Source organism: Rhinoraja longicauda, chromosome 29 (genome assembly GCF_053455715.1).
Source record: "Rhinoraja longicauda isolate Sanriku21f chromosome 29, sRhiLon1.1, whole genome shotgun sequence".
NCBI classification, from domain to species: Eukaryota; Metazoa; Chordata; class Chondrichthyes; order Rajiformes; family Arhynchobatidae; genus Rhinoraja; species Rhinoraja longicauda.
Window position 1 is genome coordinate 22,425,356 of NC_135981.1, and position 25,650 is coordinate 22,451,005.

The 25,650-nt window shown below is 44.8% G+C and overlaps 1 protein-coding gene across 2 annotated transcripts in view; it reads right to left on the minus strand.

Moving 5' to 3' along the window:
• Positions 1–25,650, minus strand: part of LOC144607775 (acid-sensing ion channel 2-like) — a 1,151,036-nt gene that overhangs the window by 130,535 nt on the left and 994,851 nt on the right. For both annotated transcript variants that reach the window (XM_078424836.1, XM_078424835.1), the window contains exon 2: positions 17,061–17,211. In XM_078424836.1, the coding sequence (XP_078280962.1) occupies positions 17,061–17,211 (151 nt within the window). The remainder of the gene's footprint in view (positions 1–17,060; positions 17,212–25,650) is intronic.

The window sequence follows — 25,650 nt, forward strand, 5'->3', positions numbered from 1 at the left end:
TGACGGCCTCCAAAGCCTTCTGTGGCAATGAATTCCACAGATTCACCACCCTCTGACTAAATAAACTCCTCCTCATCCTGCAGGGCAGGATCACTGTTGTCCAAAACAACCATCATCTAGCGTTGAGGTTATTAGCTTTCCGGCACTCTTTTCCTCAGGTAGCCATAGGCTGTGCTGGTACACTGAAGTTGCGAGCGATTTTCATCATCAGTTTTGTGGAGAGGTAGCTCCCCAAGGCTTGGAAAGTTTTCCATATTTTGCGGGATATCGCGTGAGAACTTCATACAATCCAAAACAATACAATATATCTTTATTGTCATTGTACAGGGGTACAACGAGATTGGGAATGCGTATCCCATACGATGCAATAATTTAATTAATTTAAACAACAACAAACCAACGAGACAAATTTAACAGTTTTAAGACAGAATAAAGTGCAAGTAGATCTGTGCCGGATCACTGTGCGATGTGACCATCCGGCTCAGCAGGACCGGTTCAAAGCAGCTATGGCCCTGGGGATGAAGCTGTTCCTGAGTCTGGAGGTGCGGGCGTACAAGGCCTTGTATCGTCTGCCCGATGGAAGGAGTTCGAACAGACTGTTGCAGGGGTGTGAAGAGTCTTTTTGTGTAGGAAGGAATTGCAGATGCTGGTTAAAATCGAAGTTAGACACGACAAGCTGGAGTAACTCAGCGGGTCAGACAGCATCTCTGGAGAAAAGGAATAGGTGACGTTTCGGGTCGAGACCCAAAACGTCACCTATTCCTTTTCTCCAGGGATGCTATCTGACCCGCTGAGTTAGACCTTCACTGTTAGGAGGCAATGCACTTCAGTGGGGATTGGAGAGCAGAGGACTCAGGAATTAGAAACAGAAATTGCTGGAGCCACTCAGAAGGTCAAGCTGCACTTGTGGGAAGAGAAGGAGAGTTCATATTTCAGGTCAAAGACCATTTGTCAAAATTGGGGAAAGGGAGATTTTAGTTTTCTCGTTTAGTTTAGCGATACAGCGCGGATATGGCCCCTTCGGCCCACCGAGTCCGTGCCGACCCGCGATCCCTGCACACTAGCACTATCCTACACAGCAGGGGCAATCTATAATTGATAATTATACCACGCCTATTAACCTACAGACCTGTACGTCTTTGGAGCGTGGGTGGAAACCGGAGCACCCGGAGAAAACCCACGCAGGGCACGGGGAGAAGGTACAAACTCCGTACAGACAGCACCTGTAATCAGGATCAAACCCAGGTCTCTGGCGCTGGAAGGCAGCAACTCTACCGCTGCGCCAACCTGCCGCCCCGAAAAAGGTAGTCTTAAGTTGCAGAGAAGATGGTGCAAGGGATAGAAAGGGAATTTACAGGGAATATCGACAAGTAGGTGAGTCCTGATAACTGCAGGGATGAGTCGGTGGATCAAAAGAATTAAGGGCAGCTGGAGGGGGAATTGCCACCTGCAAGAGCATGACATGTGCCATTGCCCTTGGTATATGGCGGTCAGGCCATTATGCATTAAAATTGTACTGGGTCACATCATGCATTGACTTTGAGTCAAAGCAGCGCTCATAGCTCACAGACCAACAAGCACTATGGAGCCCAACTTCCCAAGTACAAAATCCTGAGTTATATGTTGGGTGAAACAACCAAATAAACTCTTTGCAATTCATGACGTTTTAAAGCAAGGGTGCCATTGAAAGACGCCCAATATAATTTGGGGATATGATTATATCTCCTATGTTTGCACCATCGCAACTGCAGGAGAAGGATTTAAGACTGGTCTTTCTTGCAGGTGACACTGTGATGAACAGCCTGCACAAAACTGGGAAGAACACCTGAGATTGCAATGTACTAGGTGAAATAATGAGTGTAAGAAAGTAACTGCAGATGCTGGTACAAATCGAAGGTATTTATTCACAAAATGCTGGAGTAACTCAGCAGGTCAGGCAGCATCTCAGGAGAGAAGGAATGGGTGACATTTCGGGTCGAGACCCTTCTTCAGACTGATGTCAGGGGGGCGGGAGAAAGGAAGGATATAGGTGGAGACAGGAAGATAGAGGGAGAACTGGGAAGGGGGAGGGGAAGAGAGGGACAGAGGAACTATCTAAAGTTCGAGAAGCCAATGTTCATACCGCTGGGCTGCAAGCTGCCCAAGCGAAATATGAGGTGCTGTTCCTCCAATTTCCGGTGGGCCTCACTATGGCACTGGAGGAGGCCCATGACAGAAAGGTCAGACTGGGAGTGGGAGGGGGAGTTGAAGTGCTCAGCCACCTGAAGATCAGGTTGGTTAAGGCGGACTGAGCGAAGGTGTTGAGCGAAACAATCGCCGAGCCTGCGTTTGGTTTCGCCGATGTAAAGAAGTTGACATCCAGAGCAGCGGATACAATAGATGGGGTTGGAGGAGGTGCAGGTGAACCTAGAATTTAGAGACACAGGCCCTCCGGCGCACCAAGTCCACGCCGACCAACAATCACTCATACACTAGTTTTATGTTTATCCTACACAACAGGAGCAATTTACAGAAGCCAATTAACCTACAATTGGTTAATGTATTTGGGATGTGAGAGGAAACTGGAGCATTCGGGGTAAACCCACTGAGTCACAGGAAGAACGTACAAACTCCATACTGACAGTGCCCGTAGATAAGAACCTGGGTCTCTGGCGATGTAACTCTACCGCTGAACCACCCAGTCTTGGGCCGATCAACACACATGCGTGTTTTCCTGCGAATCCCGGGGGCTTAAAACACCAATTACAGGCATGAACTGATGGTAAATCCATGCCATTTTTGGAGATACAGCATGGAACCTTCACAAAATAGGCCCGACAGCCCACTGAATCCACACCGGCCATATTAGTTTTATGTTATCCCACTTTCGCAACCGCTCCCTGCAGATGCGGGGTAATTTACAGAGGCCAATTAACCTAAAAAACCCGCAAGTCTTTGGGACTTGGGAGGAGAAAACCCATGCGGTCACAGTGAGAACGTGCAAACTCCATGTAGTCAGCATCGGAGGTCAGGATCAAACCCAGGTCTCCGGCGCTGTGAGGCAGCAGTTTCACCAGCTGCACCACTGTGCCGTCCTGAACAGCAGATTACCATGGTTCTTGGTTCTTGGTCCTCCAGATGCTATGAGGTTGCAGGGTGTGTGAGTGGGCGGATGCATGGCAGATGCAGTTTAATGTGGATAAGTGTGAGGTTATCCACTTTGGTGGTAAGAATGGGAGGGCAGATTATTATCTGAATGGTGTCAAGTTAGGAAAAGGGGACGTACAACGAGATCTGGGTGTCCTAGTGCATCAGTCACTGAAAGGAAGCATGCAGGTACAGCAGGCAGTGAAGAAAGCCAATGGAATGTTGGCCTTCATAACAAGAGGAGTTGAGTATAGGAGCAAAGAGGTCCTTCTACAGTTGTACAGGGCCCTAGTGAGACCGCACCTGGAGTACTGTGTGCAGTTTTGGTCTCCAAATTTGAGGAAGAATATTCTTGCTATTGAGGGCGTTCAGCGAAGGTTTACTAGGTTAATTCCCGGAATGGCAGGACTGTCATATGTTGAAAGACTGGAGCGACTAGGCTTGTATACACTGGAATTTAGAAGGATGAGAGGGGATCTTATCGAAACATATAAGATTATTGAGGGGTTAGACACGTTAGAGGCAGGAAGCATGTTCCCAATGTTGGGGGAGTCCAGAACCAGGGGCAACAGTTTAAGAATAAGGGGTAGGCCATTTAGAACAGAGATGAGGAAAAACCTTTTCAGTCAGAGAGTTGTAAATCTGTGGAATTCTCTGCCTCAGAAGGCAGTGGAGGCCGTCTCTGAATGCATTCAAGAGAGAGCTAGATAGAGCTCTTAAGGATAGCGGAGTCAGGGGGTATGGGGAGAAGGCAGGAACAGGGTACTGATTGAGAATGATCTGCCATGATCACATTGAATGGTGGTGCTGGCTCAAAGGGCCGAATGGCCTACTCCTGCACCTATTGTCTATTGTCTATTGTCTATAAAATATTCCAAATGGAATTTAAACTGGAGGTGGATCCCATGAATCCCAAAGAGGCCGTGCAGAGAATCTAGAAGCTTCCAATTAAAGAATTCGATGCTGCCGACAATACAATATCTAGTGATTCACTCCAAGCACCACCCCCCACCAGAGGTAAACACAATTATTAGAACAGACCGTGTCTAGAAAGCCTTGAAAAATCATTGCTTTTATGGATTTTGACATGCAGATTTATTTGCATCAACATTTATGCCATTTTCTCCACAAAAGGCATTATGCAGGAGAATAAATTTACACACCCTGCTGCACCCTTACCTATGATGGCTCAGGCAGCGGCCCATATTTATTAGGATGTAACTGGATACAAGATGCCAGTCTTTATTCAGCTGTCTGTTCCAATATCTACACCACTCCTGTAAAAACATTACCTATTATGTTAACCCTCTGCTCTCACATAAACAAAGGAACCAGATTACAGTAAAGGAAATTGACTTTTATGGAAACAGGATTGGGGGATTAAATTGCAAGAAAGTACAGGTCCACCACCGATTTTCTGCCACCCTTGCTTCCAGTGCCTTTCTGGAGAAGGGTCTCGACCCAAAACGTCACCCATTCCTTCTCCCCCAAGATGTTGCCTAAACCGCTGAGTTACTCAGCCATTTTGTGACTATCTTTGTTGGATTAGACGGTCCACCTAGGCCGCAAGGGGCGCCGAGATTCCGGCCGGCAAAGTTGGCCTCGGAAGTTGTCTGTGGGAACGGATCTGTCGGTTCCAGCCGGGCCGGCGTTTCAAAGCCCCAGCCGTAGGGGGCAATCTCGACCCACCGGTCGGTGCGGAATTCCCGATGAAGTTGACATCGGCCGCCTCACATGGCCTCTTTTTAGTTTTTTTTCGTTTTAGAGCGAAAACAGGCCCTTCGGCCCACCGTGTCCATGCCGACCAGCGATCACCGCACACTGACACGATCCCACACACACTAGGGACGATTTACATTTACACCAAGCCAATTAACCTACGGACCTCTACGTCTTTGGAATGTGGGAGGAGAAAACCCACGCAGGTCCCGGGGACAAGGTACAATCTCCGTGCAGACAGCAGCCGTAGTCAGGATCGAACCCGGGTCTCTGGTGCTGCAAGGCAGCAACTCTACCACTGCGCCACTGTGCTGCCTAGGTGCCACATTTTTTTGGGGGGGGGCTTCTGTGGGGGGTGGGGTGATTTCAAGTGTTCTCTGGTAATTTGTCAGCTGTTATCAGGCAAAGGAATTATCCTTCCACAACTAGACAGCAGTCCTGAACTACTGTCTACCTCATTGGTGACCCTCGGACTATCTTTGATTGGACTTTACTGGCTTTAACTTGTACCAAACGTTATTCCCTTATCATGTATCTGTACACTGTAAATGGCTTGATTGTAATCATGTATTGTCTTTCTGCTGACTGGTTAGCATGCAACAAAAGGTGTGCACAGTACACGTGACAACTGTACTGATTCTGCAGGACAATGGGCGTTGGACCTGTGTGGGGCACGATGCTTTCCTTTCAGGCGATTAGGACAATCGCCGTCACCTTTGTGGTGATGCTCTGTATTTATATTCACCACCAACAGATATGTCCACAGACATCTATACGGTGAAGCTCAGCACATTATTTTTCTCTGGAGGTGACCAGATATATTTGTCCCTTTCTGCAAATTTGCCGATGATACAAAGCTAGGTGACAGTGTGAACTGTGAGGAAGATGCTATGAGGTTGCAGGGTGACTTGGACAGGTTGTGTGAGTGGGCGGATGCATGGCAGATGCAGTTTAATGTAGATAAGTGTGAGGTTATCCACTTTGGTGGTAAGAATAGGAAGGCAGATTATTATCTGAATGGTGTCAAGTTAGGAAAAGGGGACGTACAACGTGATCTGGGTGTCTTAGTGCATCAGTCACTGAAAAGAAGCATGCAGGTACAGCAGGCAGTGAAGAAAGCCAATGGAATGTTGGCCTCCATAACAAGAGGAGTTGAGTATAGGAGCAAAGAGGTCCTTCTGCAGTTGTACAGGGCCCTAGTGAGACCGAACCTGGAGTACTGTGTGCAGTTTTGGTCTCCAAATTTGAGGAAGGATATTCTTGCTATTGAGGGCGTGCAGCGTAGGTTTACCAGGTTAATTCCCGGAATGGCGGGACTGTCATATGTTGAAAGACTGGAGCGACTAGGTTTGTATACACTGGAATTTAGAAGGATGTGAGGAGATCTTATCGAAATATATAAGATTATTAAGGGGTTGGACACGTTAGAGGCAGGAAACATGTTCCCAATGTTGGGGGAGTCCAGAACCAGGGGCCACAGTTTAAGAATAAGGAGTAGGCCATTTAGAACAGAGATGAGGAAAAACTTTTTCAGTCAGAGAGTTGTGAATCTGTGGAATTCTCTGCCTCAGAAGGCAGTGGAGGACAATTCTCTGAATGCATTCAAGAGAAAGCTAGATAGAGCTCTTAAGGATAGCGGAGTCAGGGGGTATGGGGAGAAAGCAGGAACGGGGTACTGATTGAGAATGATCAGCCATGATCACATTGAATGGCGGTGCTGGCTCGAAGGGCCGAATGGCCTCCTCCTGCACCTATTGTCTATTGTCTATTGCAAGCAGTGACATTACTGCTCTTCCAGAACTGCCTCTTTGTGTCTCTTTATTCAACCCCTCTCCCTGCTCCTACATCTCTTCCTCTAGCTTCACAATTTGCAACTCTTCAATCCTCTTGTCTCACACCTTCTTTTTTGATCTCTGGCCTTTGTTCAACCATCTGCCGATTAAATCCCCCTTCCCCCCACCCCACCCCTCAACTGTGTTCACTTATTACCTGCCATGCTTTGTCCTGCCCTTCCTCTCTCCCAGCTTTCTTCTCTCCCCCCCCCCCCCCCCACCCACTCCCCCTCCAGCACCCAATCATTAAAGGCAGCACAGTGGCGCAGTGCGTCACAGGTGCCAGGGACATGGGTTCAATCCTGACATCGGCTGCTGTTCTGTGTGGGGTTTCCACGTTCGCTCTGTGACCCTGTGTGCTCCCACATCCCAAAGACATATGGTTTCTGCAGGTGGTAGAATCAAAGAGCTGCAGATGTTGGTTTATACCAGAGAGAGACACGAAGTCCTGGAGGAACTCAGCGGGTCAGGAAGCATCTCTGGAGAAAAGGGATGGGTGACTTTCGAGTTGGAACCTTGTAGGTTCTTCAAAGAACCTTCAGAGTTTCAAATTCGTCAGAGTTTGTAGATTAAATGGCTTCTCTAAATTTCCACTGGCGCGTAGGGAATGGATGTGAAAGTGGGAGAACATAGAATTGGTGTGAATAGGTGAGCAATGGTCAGCGTGAACAGGGTGGGCCAGAAGGCCTGTTCCCTTGCTGCACCTCCAAAAACAACTAGTTGGTCTGAAGAAGGGTCCCAGCCTGAAACATTGCCTATCCATGTTCTCCAGACCCGTTGAGCTACTCCAGTGTCCTTTATTATTTCTGATCATCCCATTTGACTGCTATGATGGTCTGATGGAGAGTTTATGGCCAAGCCATCTGCCCACTAAGTGCTGCCAATATTGCATTTTCTGCTCTGCCCAGTCGAATCAATTTGAAAATGACTAAAATAAAGACTGCAGCAAAATGTGCACTTGTTTTGGCAACTGATTGAATTAGGCTGCTGAATTCTGCTCATTCTCTTCTGAACTGACCTGAAAAAGCACTTAGGACTGACGGGAGCAGGTAATGAAATGGAACTCCTTCAGCTGGTTCTGTTCAATGCAGAGAGCAGGGATACGCTTCGGAGACGAAAGCAAGAGAACAGGACGTAGATTCTTGAGCGCTCACACAACATCAGTGTCATACTGTTTTGCACCACGCCAAGGCAAATGACATCAGTTGCACCTCACAGAAAATAAAAGTGATTTGTTTAATTGCTACAGTTTTCCAACACATTGCGTGCTAAAGAGCCTGTCCCTGTGCTGTAAGGTTCCATGTTAATACATCATTGATCCATTATTTATTAACATAGAAGTACAAGGGCAACATTTGAAAGTACATGGATTTTCTCAGACCGAGGACAGTCTGATTCTCCTCTCATACGTTCGTAAGTTCAGACGTGACAGGAACAGAATTAGATCATTTGGCCCATCAAGTCTACTCTGCCATTCAATCATGGTTGGTCTATCGCTCCCTCCTAACCCTATTCTCCTGCTTTCTCCCCATAACCCCCTGAAACCCATACTAATATAGAATCTATCCTATCTCCGCCTTGAAAATATCCATAGACGGCCTCCATAGCCTTCTGCGGCAATGAATTCCACGGATTCACCACCCTCTGACTAAAGAGATCCCTGCTCATCTCCTTCCTAAAGGAACATCCTTTTATTCTGAGGCTATGAACTCTGGTCCTAGACTCTCCGACTTGTGGAAACATCCTCTCCACAACCACTCTATTCAGGCTCTATGACATTGTGGGCATTGGACTTTGTCTCTGGAACTGATGCACCACAACGCTGAGAACTATATTCTATCCTTCCCTTGACTCCACATATTACATTTGAGTTTGGCTTGATTGTATTTATGTATAGTATTATATGATTTGGCTGGATAGCATGTAAAACAAAGCTTTTCACTCTACCTCGCGACATGAGAAAATAATAAACTTAAACCTAAACCAAGTATGTCAGGTTTGTTTGCAGAATCATAGCCTAGGAATCCATGCTGCTGCAATAATTCTATCGTAAGATTTCCAAAGGGGAACAGCAAGGTTTTAACATTACCATACAATGTGCCTTTAGTCAATGAAGGATGACATGCTGGGAAATTGCACTTTACCCAATGCAAAAGTTAAAGTAACTCAGTGGGACAAGCAGCACCTGCAGAGAGAAGGAATGGGCGATGTTTCGGGTTGAGACCCTTCTTTCACAACCATTCCTTCTCTCCAGAGATGCTGCCTGTCCCACTGAGTTACTCCAGCTTTTTGTGCCTATCTTCGATGAACAAATATATTGCTATCACCACTCTATGACAGCAGCATATCTGTATACGTAGAGCATGCTGTTTTATTGTTGCTTCGTACACAATGATACTGTTCACAGACTCGGGCTGGGAGCTGATGGTCTACAGCAAGTCGTAAACACTCAAAGTATAAATAGATTGTGTGCTGCCGTTCCTTCCTATACATATTTAAATTATGCAGCTCGAATACAAAATTTGTAGATGCTGAAAATATGAAATCGAGCTGAAAATGCTGGAAATACACAGCAGGTCGAGCAGTATCTGTGGAAAGAGTAAATGAATGACCTTTTAATGAATGGCCATTGACCTGAATCTTTCTCTACCTCCATAAATGTTGCTGGAGTATTGTCAACATTGTTTGTTTTTCATATTACCAAAAGCCGGGCTTTAGCATTGAAATATATTCATGAATGGAATGTGAAACAGCACATATAGCTAGAGAAAGGAAGACACAGAGTGCTGGAGTAACTCAGCGGGTCAGGCAGCATCTCTGGAGAAAAAGGACGGTGACGTTTCAGGTCAGGATCCTTCTTCTGAAGAAGGGATAGAGTGCATCTCCCACAGATTTGCTTTTGGTAAACTGAAAGATATCATCATCTTCACATGTGGCATGCAACTGTCATTGATCAAATGTCACCTTCACTGAAGAAGGGCCACCACACGAAAAGTTACCCATCCTTTTTCTCCAGCGATGCTGCCTGACCCGTTGGGTTACTCCAACACTTTGTGTCTAGCTTTGGTATAAAACCAGCATCTGCAGTTCTTTGCTTCAACTATCCAGAGGAAGTTGTTTACTTTTAGACAGCACACAAACTCTGGAGAGGGTCGTGCAGAGGTTTACGAGAATGATCCCAGGAATGAGTGGGTTAATATATGATATAAGAAAATAACTGCAGATGCTGGTACAAATCGAAGGTATTTATTCACAAAATGTCGCCCATTCCTTCTCTCCTGAGATGCTGCCTGACCTGCTGAGTTACTTCAGCATTTTGTGAATAAATACCATAGGTTTAACATATGATGATCATTTGGCGGCACTGGGCCTGTACTCGCTGGAGTTTGGAAGGATGAGGGGAACCTCATAGAATCTTACCGAATAGTGAAAGGCCTGAATAGAGTGGATGTGGAGAGCATGTTTCCACTAATGGGAGAGTCTAGGACCAGAGATCATAGCCTCAGAATTCAAGGACGATCCTTTAGGAAGGAGGTGAGGAGGAATCTCTTTAGTCAGAGTGTGGGGAATCTGTGGAATTCATTGCCACAGAAGGCTGTGGAGGCCGTCAATGTATATATTTAAGGCAGAGATAGATAGATTCTTGATTAGTACGGACATCAGGGGTTATGGGGAGAAGGCAGGAGAATGCGGTTAGGAGAGATAGACCAGCCTTGATTAAATGGTGTAGACTTGGTGGGCCGAATGGCCGAATTCTGCTCCTATCACTTATGAACTTATGAAGCTATTTGCACTTGCAGCAGACTCTCAGCTCACAGCCCGAGTCTGTGAACAATATCATTGTGTACGAAGCAAAAATAAAATGGCATGTTCTATGTACGTATAAAGACATGCTGCAGTCATCATATGGTGGTGATAGCAATATTTCTTTTCAGGGTATTGGATGTGGTGTGGCTTTGTGAATGTTTTTTCTGGGACTGAATCGGTAAAACCATATAGCCTGGAGTATTGTTGTACAATACTGTCATGGAGTTATTAAGATTTTAACAGTCAATAGTGAACATATTGTTTAGTTTAGTTTAGAGGTACAGCGCGGAAACAGGCCCTTTGGCGCACCGAGTCCACTCCGACCAGCGATCCCCGCACATTAACATTATCCTGCACACACTAGGGACAATTTACACATACACCAAGCCACTTAACCTGCATACCTGTACGTCTTTGGAGTGTGGGAGGAAACTGAAGATCTCGGAGAAAACCCACGCAGTCACGGGGTGAACGTACAAACTGCGTACGGACAGCACCCGTAGTCGGGATTGAACCCGGGTCTCTGGCGCTGCAAGCACTGTAAGGCAGCAACTCTACCGCTGCGCCACCGTGCCGCCCGTGTCATGTGTACCGAAAGATGGAACAATGACATTCTTACTTATAGCAGCATAACTGGTCTACAAACACGGTATTCATAGATAACCCATAGATTTATGAGTGGCACAGTGGTGGAGTTGCTGCCTCACAGCGCCAGAGACCCAGGTTCGATCCTGACTGTGTACCACCTATACATAGTTTGTACCTTCTCACCTTGACCATGTGGGTATTTTTCCGGGTGCTCTGGTTTCTTCCCACAGACGTATAGGTTTGTAGGTTAATTGGCTTCGGTAAAAGTTATGCCGAATGTGTAGGATGGTGCTAGTGTACAGGGATTGCTGGTCGGCGCAGACTCGGTGGGCAGAAGGGCCTGTATGACAAGACAAATTTCATTAAATATAAAATTTGGGGGTTTTTCCGATATCTAGACTGAGGTTGGGGATATAGGACAAAGGATTTTAAGTGTGTCACATTTGGTCTCTGAAAGTGGTGACATAAGGAACTGCAGATATTGGAATCTTGAGCAGAACACAAAGTGCTGGAGGAACTCAACAGGTCATTTGTTGAGCTGTTTGTGTAGGAAATAGACCGACAATATTTCAGTCCCTTCTTCAATTGTTCTGTCGAAGAGTTGCTCACCATGCCCTGAGTTTTGCAATTAAAGTACGATAAGAATTGATTGATGTTTGATAGGAACAATGCACTGTATGAAACAATCTTAATTTATGTAAGTAAATCTGTCAGGATACAGTGCATCCCCCACAGATTTGCTTATGGTAAACTGAAAGCTATCATCATCTTCACATCTAGCTGGTGTCTGTCGTTGATCAAACATCATCTCCACTGATGTATTTGTGATGAGCTCTGGCTTTGGTTCTTTGACATTTCTCTTTGTTTCTCTTCCTTTTTTGAGATGTCTCCTTCCTCTAACGTTTTTCTGCAGAAGTTTTCTTCTATAGCTGCCCCTCGCCATTTTCCTTTACATGATCTGTCAGTCACAGGGCGGCGCGGTGGCGCAGCGGTTGAATTGCTGCCTAACAGCGCCGGAGATGCGGGCTCGATCCCAACTACAGGTGCTGTCTGTACGGAGTTTGTACGTTCTCCCCGTGACCGCGTGGGTTTTCTCCAAGAACTTCGGTTTCCTCCCACACTCCAAAGACGTACAGGTTTGTTGGTTAATTGGCTTGGGTTTGTCTACTTGGTATAAGTGTAAAATTGTCCCTAGTGTGTGTAGAATAATGTTAACGTGCAGGGATCGCTGGTCAGCACAGACTCGGTGGACCAAAGGGCCTGTTTTCACACTGGATCTCCAAACTAAACTAGACTGTTATTTGCCATTCCCTTGATTGAACGAGTAAACATTACAGTGATTGATAAGAAGCTGACATGTAAGTAATGCTCAGGTGTTAAAATAGCACTCTGTTTTAATGTGTGGAAACATTAAACAAGGGAGAGGGTATTGGGAGGGATAATGAATGTTCAAAGTCCTTAGCAAGAAGGCTTACTGTCTCTGGTCCAGGCCCAGTAGTAATGTTGTGCCACTTTCAGGGAACTATGTACTTTTAGGTCTCTCTTTCACTACTCCCCAGGGCCCAACCATTCACTGTGTTTGTTTTGGCCTGGATTAAGCTCCCTGGTCTATCTGTCTGCTCAACATTTGGGTTAGTTTTAGTTTAGTTTAGTTTAGAGATATACAGTGTGGAAACAGGCCCTTCGGCCCACCGAATCCACGCCGACATGCGATCCCCGCACACTAACACTATCTTACACACACACACACACACGAGGGACAATTTACAATTATACCAAGCCAATTAGCCTACAAACTCTGTGCATCTTTGGAGTGCGGGAGGAAACCGGTGATCGCGGAGAAAACCCATGCAGGTCACGGGGAGAACGTACAAACCCCGTACAGACCAGCACCCGTAGTCAGGATTGATCCCGGATCCCTGGCGCTGTAAGGCAGCAACTCTATCGCTGCACCATGAAGTAATAGATGACTTATGGCTGTAAGTTCAATGGTTGCTGACAACTTGGTTAGTGGTCCAAAAAGAATGAAGTATTTGATCAGAGTGTATCTACACAAGTGAACTATAAAATGGTTAATGCAGTAGTACTCAGAAAATCACTCTGCTGTAGCAATCAGATGCAGTATTGCTGAACTCTGTCCTTTCTATAATAAATAGGTTAAGAAGATATTATTGATGATTGTTACCTTTCATTCTCATGTAAAGATTCTGGGCCCTATTACTACGTTCAAAAGCTTCAATACAATTAAGAACACTTTTCATTAATTCCCATTTCTTTTTGTAATATCGGGATGAAGGGAATGCACTCTATTAAGATGCACTCTCTCCATTTCTCATTTCTAATTAAAAGCACCAATGAATCTCATTGAAGATTCTGCTACTAAATGAATAAGATGTCTCTCTATTTTAAGAAATCTGATATCGAGGAGAAAATGTGAATCGGACACCCAGCTTTGCAAGGCAGCTTCTTGATGCATTTCCTTTTGTGAAATGATTGGGTATTCACGCAGGTAATATGAAATCTGGCGGAATGTGGCAACTGTTTTCATTTTCCTATGTTGGAAAATTAATTCACTCCATCTTAACAAATGTACTCAATTTCTCTTGACAACTTGGGCCGCACTGTGGCGCAGCGGTAGAGTTGGTGCCTTACAACGATCCTGACTACGGGTGCTGTCTGTATGGAGTTTGTACGTTCCCCCCGAAACCTGCGTGGGTTTTCCCCCTGGGATCCCGGCTTTCCTCCCACACTCCAAAGACCTAGAGGTTTGTAAATCTATAAATTGTCCTTAGTGTGTGCAGATAGTGTTTAGTTTTGGTTTAGTTTAGAGATCCGTGTGCGGGGATCGCTGGTCAACATGGACTTGCCAATGGGCTGTTTCCATGCTCTATCTCTAAACTAAAAAAAACAAAAAAACAAAAACAAAAAAACACACACACACACACACACATTTTGCGTTTATTAGTTATTTTGCATATTATTATATTACTTATGTAGGAAATTAACTGCGGATGCTTGTTTAAATCGAAGGTAGACACAAAATGCTGGAGTAACTCAGCGGGCCAGGCAGCATCTCAGGAGGGAAGGAATGGGTGATGTTTCGGGTCGAGACCCTTCTTCAGACTGATGGGACATGGAGTCAGTCTGAAGAAGGGTCTAGATGCGAAACGTCACCCATTCCTTCTCTCCTGAAATGCTGCCTGACCCGCTGAGTTACTCCAGCATTTTGTGTCTACCTTATATTACTTTGTATCCTGCTGTATTTTTGGACACTAAGAGGTTAATACTATGCTTACATATATGGACTGGCAGGATCCATGGGAGGGGTCTAGTTATGAGTATAACTTGCTCGGCACTGACGTAAAGCTTCAGTGTGACACCAGAGGCTGCCAAGATAATAAGGTCTTAGTGGTCATACAAGTCAAGCCTGCTAAGATAATAAGATTTTGGCAAGTAACATGATACGAAGGAGTGTCGGTGAGAAACTAAGTTTTTAGTAGAAACAAACAAGTTAATGACAAGAGATATGTCAATATGTATTTATTGCAACTTAAAATAAACGACTAACTAATTGCAACGTCGTGAAGATCTCTCTGTTGTTATTTATTCGAGTTAAGAACCACCACTCCCACTCCTTCATCAAACGGTAAGCTTTGGGGCTTTATGTGGAAGAACTAAAGCTGGCCACTACACACACAAACAAACCCACACACACACACACACACACACATACAATCGCACACACACATAAACACACACACACAAACACACACACACACACACACATACAATCGCACACACACATAAACACACACACACACATAAACACACACACACACAAACACACACACACACACACACACATAAACACACACACATGAGAATCTATGCTATTAGCTGGTATAGTCAATTAGAGATATTATATTTTGTTGTAGTAAAGATGGTTTCTTTTGTTGTTTTAGCTAATATAAAATGGATGCTTATTTTAGTGGAAAGCAGTAAGATGGATGCTTGTGGCAGAAATGTTATCCTTGGGAACAGAATGTGTTTGTCCCTTTACGAGTGATAAGGAGTGTACAGAAGAGATGGGCTATTGTCCTCTCCCACTCTGTCTGACTGCGAGTACTGTGTATTGAAACAGTAAAGCAAGGTCATGCAGCTGCGAGATTGCTCGTCTATAGAGATAAGAAAGTTTCTTTCTTATTAGCAACTCCTTATTTGGGTGCGTGTGAAAGTAGGAAAAGTTTGAATCCACGCTAGGTAAATTGATGCGTTTCTCTAAATACATGTGACTTATATTAATGGTTTGGTTTTTGAGCATGTGACCTGTATCAATGATTTTGTCTTCTCTGTAACCATGGTAATTGTATTAGATGTGTAATTGGTCATTGTATTAGATGTGTAATTGGTCCTTGATTTCTTTTTGTCACACCTCTCTTTTTCTGTATAAAAAAGTAAACAATCGTGGAGAAGTTGTTCTTCCCCTGCCCTGAGTTGAGGTCTCTTCAGACACTAGTGTTGTGTCTGGAGATCTTCTCGGGAAGAACCCCATGGTGGAATAAATCTGATGTGCTAATCCAGTATCACGTGTGATTATTCAGACTGAAGGTAAAGAATTTGATTTAACACACACACACAAACACACACACACACACACACACAAACACACACACACATAAACACGCACACACACACACACAAACACACACACACACACACACGCACACACACACACACACACAAACACACACACACATAAACACGCACACACACACACACAAACACACACGCACACACACACGCACACACACACACACACACACACACACACACATAAACACACACACACACACACATAAACACACACACACACACACACAAACACACACACACACATAAACACACACACACACACACACACAAACACAAACATAAGCACATACACACACACATAAACACACACACACACATACACACCCTCCAATGGCAAGATCCAATTTATGTCCCTGGCGCTATGTGACAGCAGTGCCAGCCCTCGTGCCACTCTACTGTGCTGTTGATATTTCCTCGGTGAAAAGTGCCTGAGATGATGTCAGAGTACATCTTGCCCAGTAACCAACCAGCTGGCGGCAGGATCACAGTGTCTACACCTGACGGGGAGGTCAGCACTCTCTGGCTGATGTGATAACTCTTTCTGTGGGTACAATGTGAACTTCATGCAACACAGTTAAATCCACTGTTTAGTTCTCCATTGCAGTGCATGGACGGTATCTCAGCAGCACCATTCCACACCTTTACTCCCCTTCAACAGAGGCTTTTCAACAATTGCCTCCTCCCATGCAATATGTGGTGTTAAAACATCAGGCCATCCTGAATGGTTAGACTAAGGATGTGGTTTTTATAAAAGCCGGAACAAAGTCTCTTTCACGCAGGCACATTCTGCAAGTCTGCACATTCTGTCTTGACTGGGTAGATTTCTGATTCCTCCAGCACCCCAGAGCCAGTAGGTTAATCAGTGTTGTAACTCAACACTTAGTGCTAATGTTCCTGAATTTATGAGGCACATAAATGTCACCTCAAGAAAAATCACATTGTTACACATGCTGCATCCACGTTTTATCTTAGATTCACACTGAAGTACAAGGAGAGTGGGTTGTTATTCTCATCTGGAAAATAAGAACCTCGAACATCTTCCAGACGTGAATTATGGATAATAACTGCGGAAAATGCTGAGGCACCTCTGTAAATTACTCAGAAATGGAACAATCGCAGTTGCGTTTCAAACAGAATTCTGGGCCCATCTCCAAGTAACGCAATAACAATAAAACAAATGTGTCTGCTAATGATCTCGGTGACAGATAAGCAGACGATAAAAATATTGATTTTGTTTTAGGCATTATATTAACATTAATCCAAACATTTTTTTTAAGGCAGTTTATGTTGCTCTGGATTTGCGATTTGGTTTTAATAAGAGGAGATTGACCTTACCTGCTTCACCCCACACTGGTAGGTAGTCATCTTGCTGAATGTCCAACATAATCTCAAGTCCATTGCCGGTACCGCCTTGCACAGTGGTCAGCAGAGGCTTGTCATCGCTTCCTGAGTTAAACATGTAGCACTTTCCATATCTGGTAAAAACCTAAAGTAAATATAAAAGGTAAATATAAATCATAGAGGCTGACGCTCCTGGTAATTCTCCAATATTTCACATTTGTATTGACCTCAATTTTATCAATTCGCTCTTCTCAAGAGGATCATAGTCCGTTTCTTTAGAACGGTTAGATCTGTTCCACTTCGGTGATGGTTGAGATGATTATGCTCCGACCTGCTCCACCTTCACAACAGATAAAAACTCTTCAAAGTGTATGCATTCGTGCCAAATGTGTTATTATCATATTTAATCGTATACCACTTACAATCCATTACTGTCATTCACGGGCGTTTCACGAATAGTAACGCATTTGGCTCATAGCTGATGTTCATTTTAACATTTAAGATGAAATGATACGGTACGCAATTAGTTTCGACTGTACATGGGATTGTGGGGCAATGTCACCAGTTGCCAAATTGGGCCGCACAATTCTGGTTGCTGGCTTCGTCAGTGTACTCGATATATCCTGCACCAGTTGTTTGCCTAATGAGACTGATCACCCCAAAGCACATAAACTGGACAGCACACCATGACTGCAATTGAATAGAATAGGTGTCAGGAGTGATGGGGAGAAGGCAGGAGAATGGGGTTGCGAGGGAAAGATAGATCAGCCATGATTGAATGGTGGAGTAGACTTGATGGGTCGAATGGCCTAATACTGCTCCTAGAACTTATGAACTGAGAACGTGATGACAGGGCAGAAGGCACAGAAATACCCTTCAGCAAAGACATCAAACACCACATTGTACTTAGACTTCTCTATTGGACAACGTCTTTACGATAGACACAAAAGCTGGAGTAACTCAGTGGGACATGCAGCATCTCTGGAGAAAAGGAATGGGTGACGTTTCGGGTCGAGACCCTTCTTCAGACTGGTTAGGGATAAGGGAAACGAGGGATATAGACGGGGTTGTGGAGAGGTAAAGAACAATGAATGAAAGATATGCAAAAATGTAACGATGATAAAGGAAACAGACCAGGGCCCTATACAACTACAGAAGAGCCTCTTTACTCCTATACTGAAACCTTGTTTGTAGGGTGAAAATGAGAAACTAGTGCGACTTGGGCAGGGGAGGGATAGAGAGAGAGGGAATACAGGGGCTACCTGAAGTGAGAGAAATCAATATTCATACCACTGGGCTGTAAGCTGCCCAAGCGAAATATGAGATGCTGTTCCTCACTGGAATGGGAGTGTAATATGAAAATCAACATGATAACTCTGCCCATGCCCTCAGACCTGGATTGCCTTCTCGGTGCACGTGAAGTTCACAGTAAATCTCAACTTTCTGCTCATTCCCATTACAGATGTCTGCCACATTTTTTGTATAACCAAAAGGACACAAAGTGCTGGAGTGACTCAGAGGGTTCGTGCATCGTAACTGGAGAACATGGATAGGTGCAGTTTGGGGTCGGGACCCTTCTTCAGACTGAAATTGACATTTCGGCGACCCGAAATGTCACCTCCATTTTCTCCAGAGATGCTGCCTGACCCGCTGAGTTACTCCAGCACTTTGTGTCCTTTTTTTGTAAACCCCAGTATCTGCAGTTCCTTATTTCTATATTTTTTGTTTAGTTTACTAACTAGTCTAGTTTGCATTAGCAGGATCAGCCAGGCTCGGTTAGCAAAGAGGAACAACTTGGTTGATTTTAATTTCGGTAAGAAGTAAGTGGATTTGCCAGCATTGTTGACTACCTGTGCTGGCAGCCATTGGGTGTGATGCTGTGCCTATACAAAGTCAAATGAATAACCTTGGGCCATTCATCAATGGGGAGGATATCAACTCCTTAAATCCTCAGGTGGTCATCAAACATAAGAATCATGGCACAAAATTAAATACAATAGCTCCAAAGATCAACCTTGCAATTTCAGCCCTTTTTTTGCCATTTACTTATTCCCACCCTCCATACCAAAACCAACTTTTCAATTTCTTCTTTCCTTTCTTCAATTCACCTTTTCTCTGAGTTAGAGATGCAGCGTGGAAACAGGACCTTCAGCTCACCGTGTCCGCGATCACACAGCACTATCCTGCACTCTGGGGACAATTTTCCAATTTACAGAAGCCAATTAACCTACAAGCCTGGGAGTCTTTGGAGTGTGGGAGGAAACTGGTGGCACCTGGAGAACAGTGTTCTCATGCAATCACAGAGAGAACATATAAACTCAGCACAGGTACCACCTGTGGTCAGGTGTCTAGTGCTGTAAGGCAGAAACTCTTCCGCTGCACCACTGTGATGACACTGTTCTAGACCTACACCTGTCTAATCTTTAAATGAAAGCTGATTTGACCTGACCTGTTAGTTCTCTCTTGATGATGCTGACCTGATTCTTTCCTCTGGCAATTTTTTTGTTCTTGTTTGAATTTTCAGATTTTGATTTTTCAGAGAATAAGACACAATCTATTCTTTAAAAGTAACGACAGAAACCCAGTTTATAAATCTTTCTCAAATTATCTTACTTGTGAGGCACGGTAGCGCAGCGGTAGAGTTGCTGCTTTACAGTGAATGCAGCGCCGGAGACTCAGGTTCGATCCTGACTACGGGTGCTGCACTGTAAGGAGTTTGTACGTTCTCCCCGTGACCTGCGTGGGTTTTCTCCGAGATCTTCGGTTTCCTCCCACACTCCAAAGACGTACAGGTATGTAGGTTAATTGGCTGGGTAAATGTAAAAATTGTCCCTAGTCTGTGTAGGATAGTGTTAATGTACGGGGATCACTGGGCGGCACGGACTTGGTGGGCCGAAAAGGCCTGTTTCCGGCTGTATATATATGATATGATAACATATTGGGCTCTTCAATATTGTCAAAACCAATCAATCCAAGGAATAAACAGTTGAGTTTTTAGCTGGGTGCAAATAACTAGACGGCCTATATCTTCTTACTGGGCAATCCAATGCAACGAAGGATAACATCATTCTGATGAAGAGTCTGATGAAGGGTCTCGACCTGAAACGTCACCTATTCCTTCTCTCCAGAACTGCTGCCTGACCCGCTAAGTTACACCAGCATTTTGTGTCTATCTATGACATAATTCCACTCTGGTTTTATGGTTTCCATGGAGGCTAATAAGATGAAAGTGGGAACTGCAGACTCCTCCACAGATGAGGCAGAACAGGTGTGATGGTGCGGCAGGATGTCTATGTGTTCAAAGGATGTCTATGTGTTCAAAGGATGTCCATGTGTTCCCAATGAATCACCTCAAAGTTCTCAATACCATACTGAATCCGCGCCATGGTCCGCCATGTCCGGTCTACTCCGCCATGGCTGATCTATCTCTCCGTCCAAACCCCATTCTCCTGCCTTCTCCCCATAACCTCTGACACCTGCCTAAATTTCCAGGCATCGATGAGGATGTTGTATTCGGTCGAGGGAGCCCACAGCATATACTTAACTCTTTGTGGTGGTAAATCTGTGGAACTCAGCTGTGGAGGCCAAGTCTTCGGGTATTTGTGATCACAGGGAGAACGTACGAACTCCGTATAGACATTACTCACAGTCAAGATGGAACCCGTACCCCTGGCGGTGTAAGGCAGCAACTCTATCGCTGTGCCGCCTTTCATAAGATAAAAATCCTATTCAACCAACTTGTTCTCTGCCAATTACATGAGGCCCTTAGAGGGGTTGAGAGGGAACGATAGATCCGCCATGATTGAATGGCAGAGTATACTGGATAGGCTGAATGGCCTCATTCTGCTCAATGAATTATGAACTTTTCTTCAGTCTAGTAATGACTTATCATGGCAGTAGTCTGTGCAGAATGTGTGTTTTGGGAGTCTGTTGTCAGTATACAAACATAGACTGTAACTATGGCCTCAAGCTTGGCAGAGGCCGCTGATAGTAAATTGCTTATTCTTCCGATGAACCTCAAACAGTTTTACAGAGACAGGAGTTATATCTCTTCTAGTGCCTCCAGTCTTTACAGATCTGAAAGTTAATACTGCCCCAACCTCTGTTGGTGACCATAAATAGTAAACTAAATTATGTTGATGCTGTAGATGAGCAAAATTGCTTATTACATAAGAGCAATGCCAGAACTAGCAAGTTCTCCTTGATTAATAATACAGTATGGAACCTGAGGAGAAAGAACGCATTAACACAGGTGTGGATCATTCTGTCTTTAGACTTTAGACTTTAGAAATACAGCGCCCTTCAGGTAACCAAGTCCACACCGACCAGCGATCACCCCGTACACTAGCACTATCCTACTCACTAGGGACATTTTACAATTTTACCAAAGCCAATTAACCTACAAACCATTACGTCAATGGAGCATGGAAACCAGAGCATCTGGAGAAAACCCACGGGTCACAGGAAGAATGTACAAACTCCAGACAGGCAGCATCCGTAGTCAGGATCCAACCCGGGTCTCTGGTGCTGTGAGGCAGCAACTCTACCGCTGTGCCACAGTGCTATTAACTTCGTCCTTTGAGCCTATTCCATCATTCAATCAGATGTATAAGAAGATAACTGCAGATGCTGGTACAAATCGAAGGTTTTTATTCACAAAATGCTGGAGTAACTCAGCAGGTCAGGCAGCATCTCAGGAGAGAAGGAATGGGTGATGTTTAGGGTCGAGACCCTTCTTCAGACTGATGTCAGGGGGGCGGGACAAAGGAAGCTTCAATCAGATCATGGCTGATATTTATCTCACTGTTCAAAAGAGGATTTCCACTGTAATCTTTGATTCTCAGAAACTCTGGAGAAACTGTTGTTCAGAGGTTCCCGTGTGCTGGATAATTGAGAAGACCAAATGCCAAATCGGGACAGTCCATAGCTATTTGTTAGTCAGACTGAGCACATACATCAAACAGAATGGCAACATTAGAGCCAGGTTTGAAAAGCAGAGTATATTACGGTCTGAGCTTACATGCTGTGTGTCAGTAAAAACTATTGTTACGCAACTCAGTCCACAAGTAAGTGCTGATGATGTTATACATAATTATAATTGATTCAATTATAAAAGGGCGGCACGGTGGCGCAGTGGTAGGGTTGCTGCCTTACCGCGCCAGAGACCCGGGTTCGATCCTGACTACAGGTGCTGTCTGTACGGAGTTTGTACGTCCTCCCCATGACCTGCGTGGGTTTTCTCAGGGAGCTCCGGTTTTTCCAAAGACATACAGGTTTGTAGAATAATTGTCTTTGGAAAAATAAAGTTGTAAATTGTCACTAGTGTAATGGATAGTGTTAGTGTACGGGGATTGCTGGTTGGCGTGGACTTGGTGGGCCAAAGTCCGAATTAATGTGTGGATTCTAACTTCAACATCTCAGATATAATTGATATATCCATAGAATAAATGTTCTGGTCTTAATAGATAGAGGCAGGAATAGGCTGAGGAGTCTCTCAAGCTTGATGGGCCACTCAATGTGACCATGACTGATCTTCTGTACCTTGGCACGGCATCACAGCGGTAGAGTTGCTGCCTTACAGCGAATGCAGCGCTGGAGACTCAGGTTCGATCCTGACTACGGGCGCCGTCTGTACGGAGTTTGTACGTTCTCCCCGTGACCTGCGTGGGTTTTCTCCAAGATGTTCGGTTTCCTCCCACACTCCAAAGACGTACAGGTTTGTAGGTTAATTGGCTGGGCAAATGTAAAAAAATTGTCCCTAGTGTGTGTAGGATAGTGTTAGTGTGCGGGGATCGCTGGGCGGCGCGGACCCGGTGGGCCGGAGGCCCTGTTTCTGCGCTGTATCTCTAAATCTAAAACAAAATCTAAATTCCAAGTCGTCCCTTACACCATCATCGCTTGATCTTCTTTAAATGCAAAAATCCATCCCCAATTGAGTCTTCTAAGATAAAGAATTTCAAAGGTTCACAATCACGTGATTAGAGAGACCAGAGCTGGGACCAGGACAAGTTCGTGCCAAGCGCCCGGTGGCACGGCACGTTGGCGCAGTGGTAGAGTTGATGCCTTATAGCGCTTGCAGCACCGGAGACCCGGGTTCTATCCCGACCACAGGTGCTTGTCCGTATAGAGTCTGTACGTTCTCCCCGCGACCAGCGTGGGTTTTCTCCGAGATCTTCGCTTTTCCCCGCACACTCCAAAGACGTACAAGTATGTAGGTAAATTGGCTGGGTATAAAAATAACTTGTCCCTCGTGTAGGATTGTGTTAATGTGCGGGGATCGATGGCCAGTGTTGACTCGGTGGGCCGACGTGCCTGCTTTCGTGCTGTATCTAGAAACTAAACTAAACTAAACTAAAAACATTCCCCTCACTTCAGTCCTAAACAATCAAGCGCTTGCCATGACCCTGTCCTGTTCCCAGTTCTGTCTCCAGCTACATCTAGGTAAAAGCCACCTTGCACTGAAGCTGCCAAAGTGTCGAAGGAATTCGATGGAGTTCAATTAGATTATGTTGCATTCTTTTAAAAACACAGAAGATATCTACTAAATGTATCAGGAATGAGTATTAATCCCAATGTCTTTGGGTTAATGGGTTGACAAGTTTAGTCCACACAGAAATACAGAACTAGTAGACTTTGAGCTCAATTACTAATCGCAGTTTAACTTGGGTACTGACACAGACATCAGTGGCCTTTTGGAGAGACGGCAAAGAGCAGCCAGAGTTCCTGCAATGGATCACTGTCCTCTGCTAATCCTTGTAAAGTATACATTCATCACCATTACTTAAAGACAGTTGCCGAAGCCCTGCAGTTAAACTGCTCTAGCAAACTGTTTAGGCTCGCACAATAAATAACAATGTCAGGATGTTATTTATTGATTACAGCTCTGCTTTCAACACTATAACGTTGGGTAAGCTCATCCCTAAACCTGCAGGCCTTGGCCCTGGGACCTCCATCTGCAACTGGCCTCTGAACTTCCTGAACGACAGACCTCAGTCGGTCAGAATTGGTCATAACAGTTCCTCCCCCTGACCATCAACACTGCTGCCTCTCAGAGCTATATGCTCAGTCCCCTGCTCATCTCCCTTAAGCACATGACGATGTGGCCAGGTGCAACACCAATTCAATCTTTAAGTTCGTCAATGACACCCTTGTGCTCACAGGGGGAAAGCTGTCACCTTCCCAAATATAGTTTAGTTTAGTTTGTAGATGCCACGTGGAAACAGGCCCTTCGGTCCACCGAGTCCGTGCTGACCAGTGATCCTTGTACTCTAGCACTATCCAACACACTGGGGACAACTTACAATTTTTACTGAAGCCAATTAACCTACAAACCTGTACGTCTTTGGAATGTGGGAACTGGAGAAAACCCATGCGGTCACAGAGACAATGCACAAATTCCGTACAGACAGCACCTGTAGTCAGAATCAAACCCGGGTCTCCGGCGCTGTAAGGCAGCAACTCTACCGCTGAGCCATTTCATTACATTTCACTACAATTCATTACAATTCATCAAAACAATTCATTTTGAGATCTAACATGCAGGCACAAAACCCAATTTACCCATCAGCGGTTTAGTAATCGGCCTGTGATAATTAATGTAACAATAGAATCAATATGAGTGCAAGTCTGCATTATTGATCAGCACTAACAAACATAACTGGTTTGTATAATTCAAAAGATTTTGCTTTCTATTTTCCAGACTCTCAGTTTCATATTATTGTTGAGTGAGGATACTTAGTGGAAGGTATCTGTATCGTCAAGGAGTCATAAGTTCATAAGTTATAGGAGCAGAATGAGGCCATTTTGGCCCATCAAGTCTAAATTACCATTCCATCATGGCTGATCTTTCTTCCCCTCTCAACCCTATTGTCCTGCCTTCTCTCCATAACCCCTGACAACCGTACTAATCAAGACTCTGTCAATCTCCACGTTAAAAATATCCATTGGCTAGGCCTCCACAGCCCTCTGTGGCAATTAATTCACAGATTCACCACCCTCTGACTAAAATGTCCTCCTCGTCTCCTTTCTAAAGGTATGTCCTTTTATTCTGTGGCTATGGCCTCTGGTCCTAGGCTCTCCCACTGTTATGGACTCATTGAGTCATACATCGCAGAAGGACAACCTTTAGCCTACTATGTCCAAGCCACCCATTGGGTCTATCTTTTACTCCCTTTGGGTCCCAAGGTATAGCCTTCTATACCTTGGTGAATCCAGTGGCATATACAGTGCCTTTCAGTAAAAATCGTTCTCCCTCTTCGCATAGTTTATGATCGCAAACCCTCGCCAGTTATTTCTGTTCTGGTTTTCTGACCAGAAGATTCTTTGATCTTTGAGAAGATCCCCAGAAAATGTGCAAAGGGCAGTGGTAGCAATCCTTTCCATTTGATGCGGGAAGATTGTTCCCGGTGTTGGGGGAGTCCAGAACCAGGGGTCACAGCTTAAGGATAAGGGGGAAGTCTTTTAGGACCGAGATGAGAAAACATTTCTTCACACAGAGAGTGGTGAGTCTGTGGAATTCTCTGCCACAGAAGGTAGTTGAGGCCAGTTCATCGGCTATATTTAAGAGGGTGTTAAATGTGGCCCT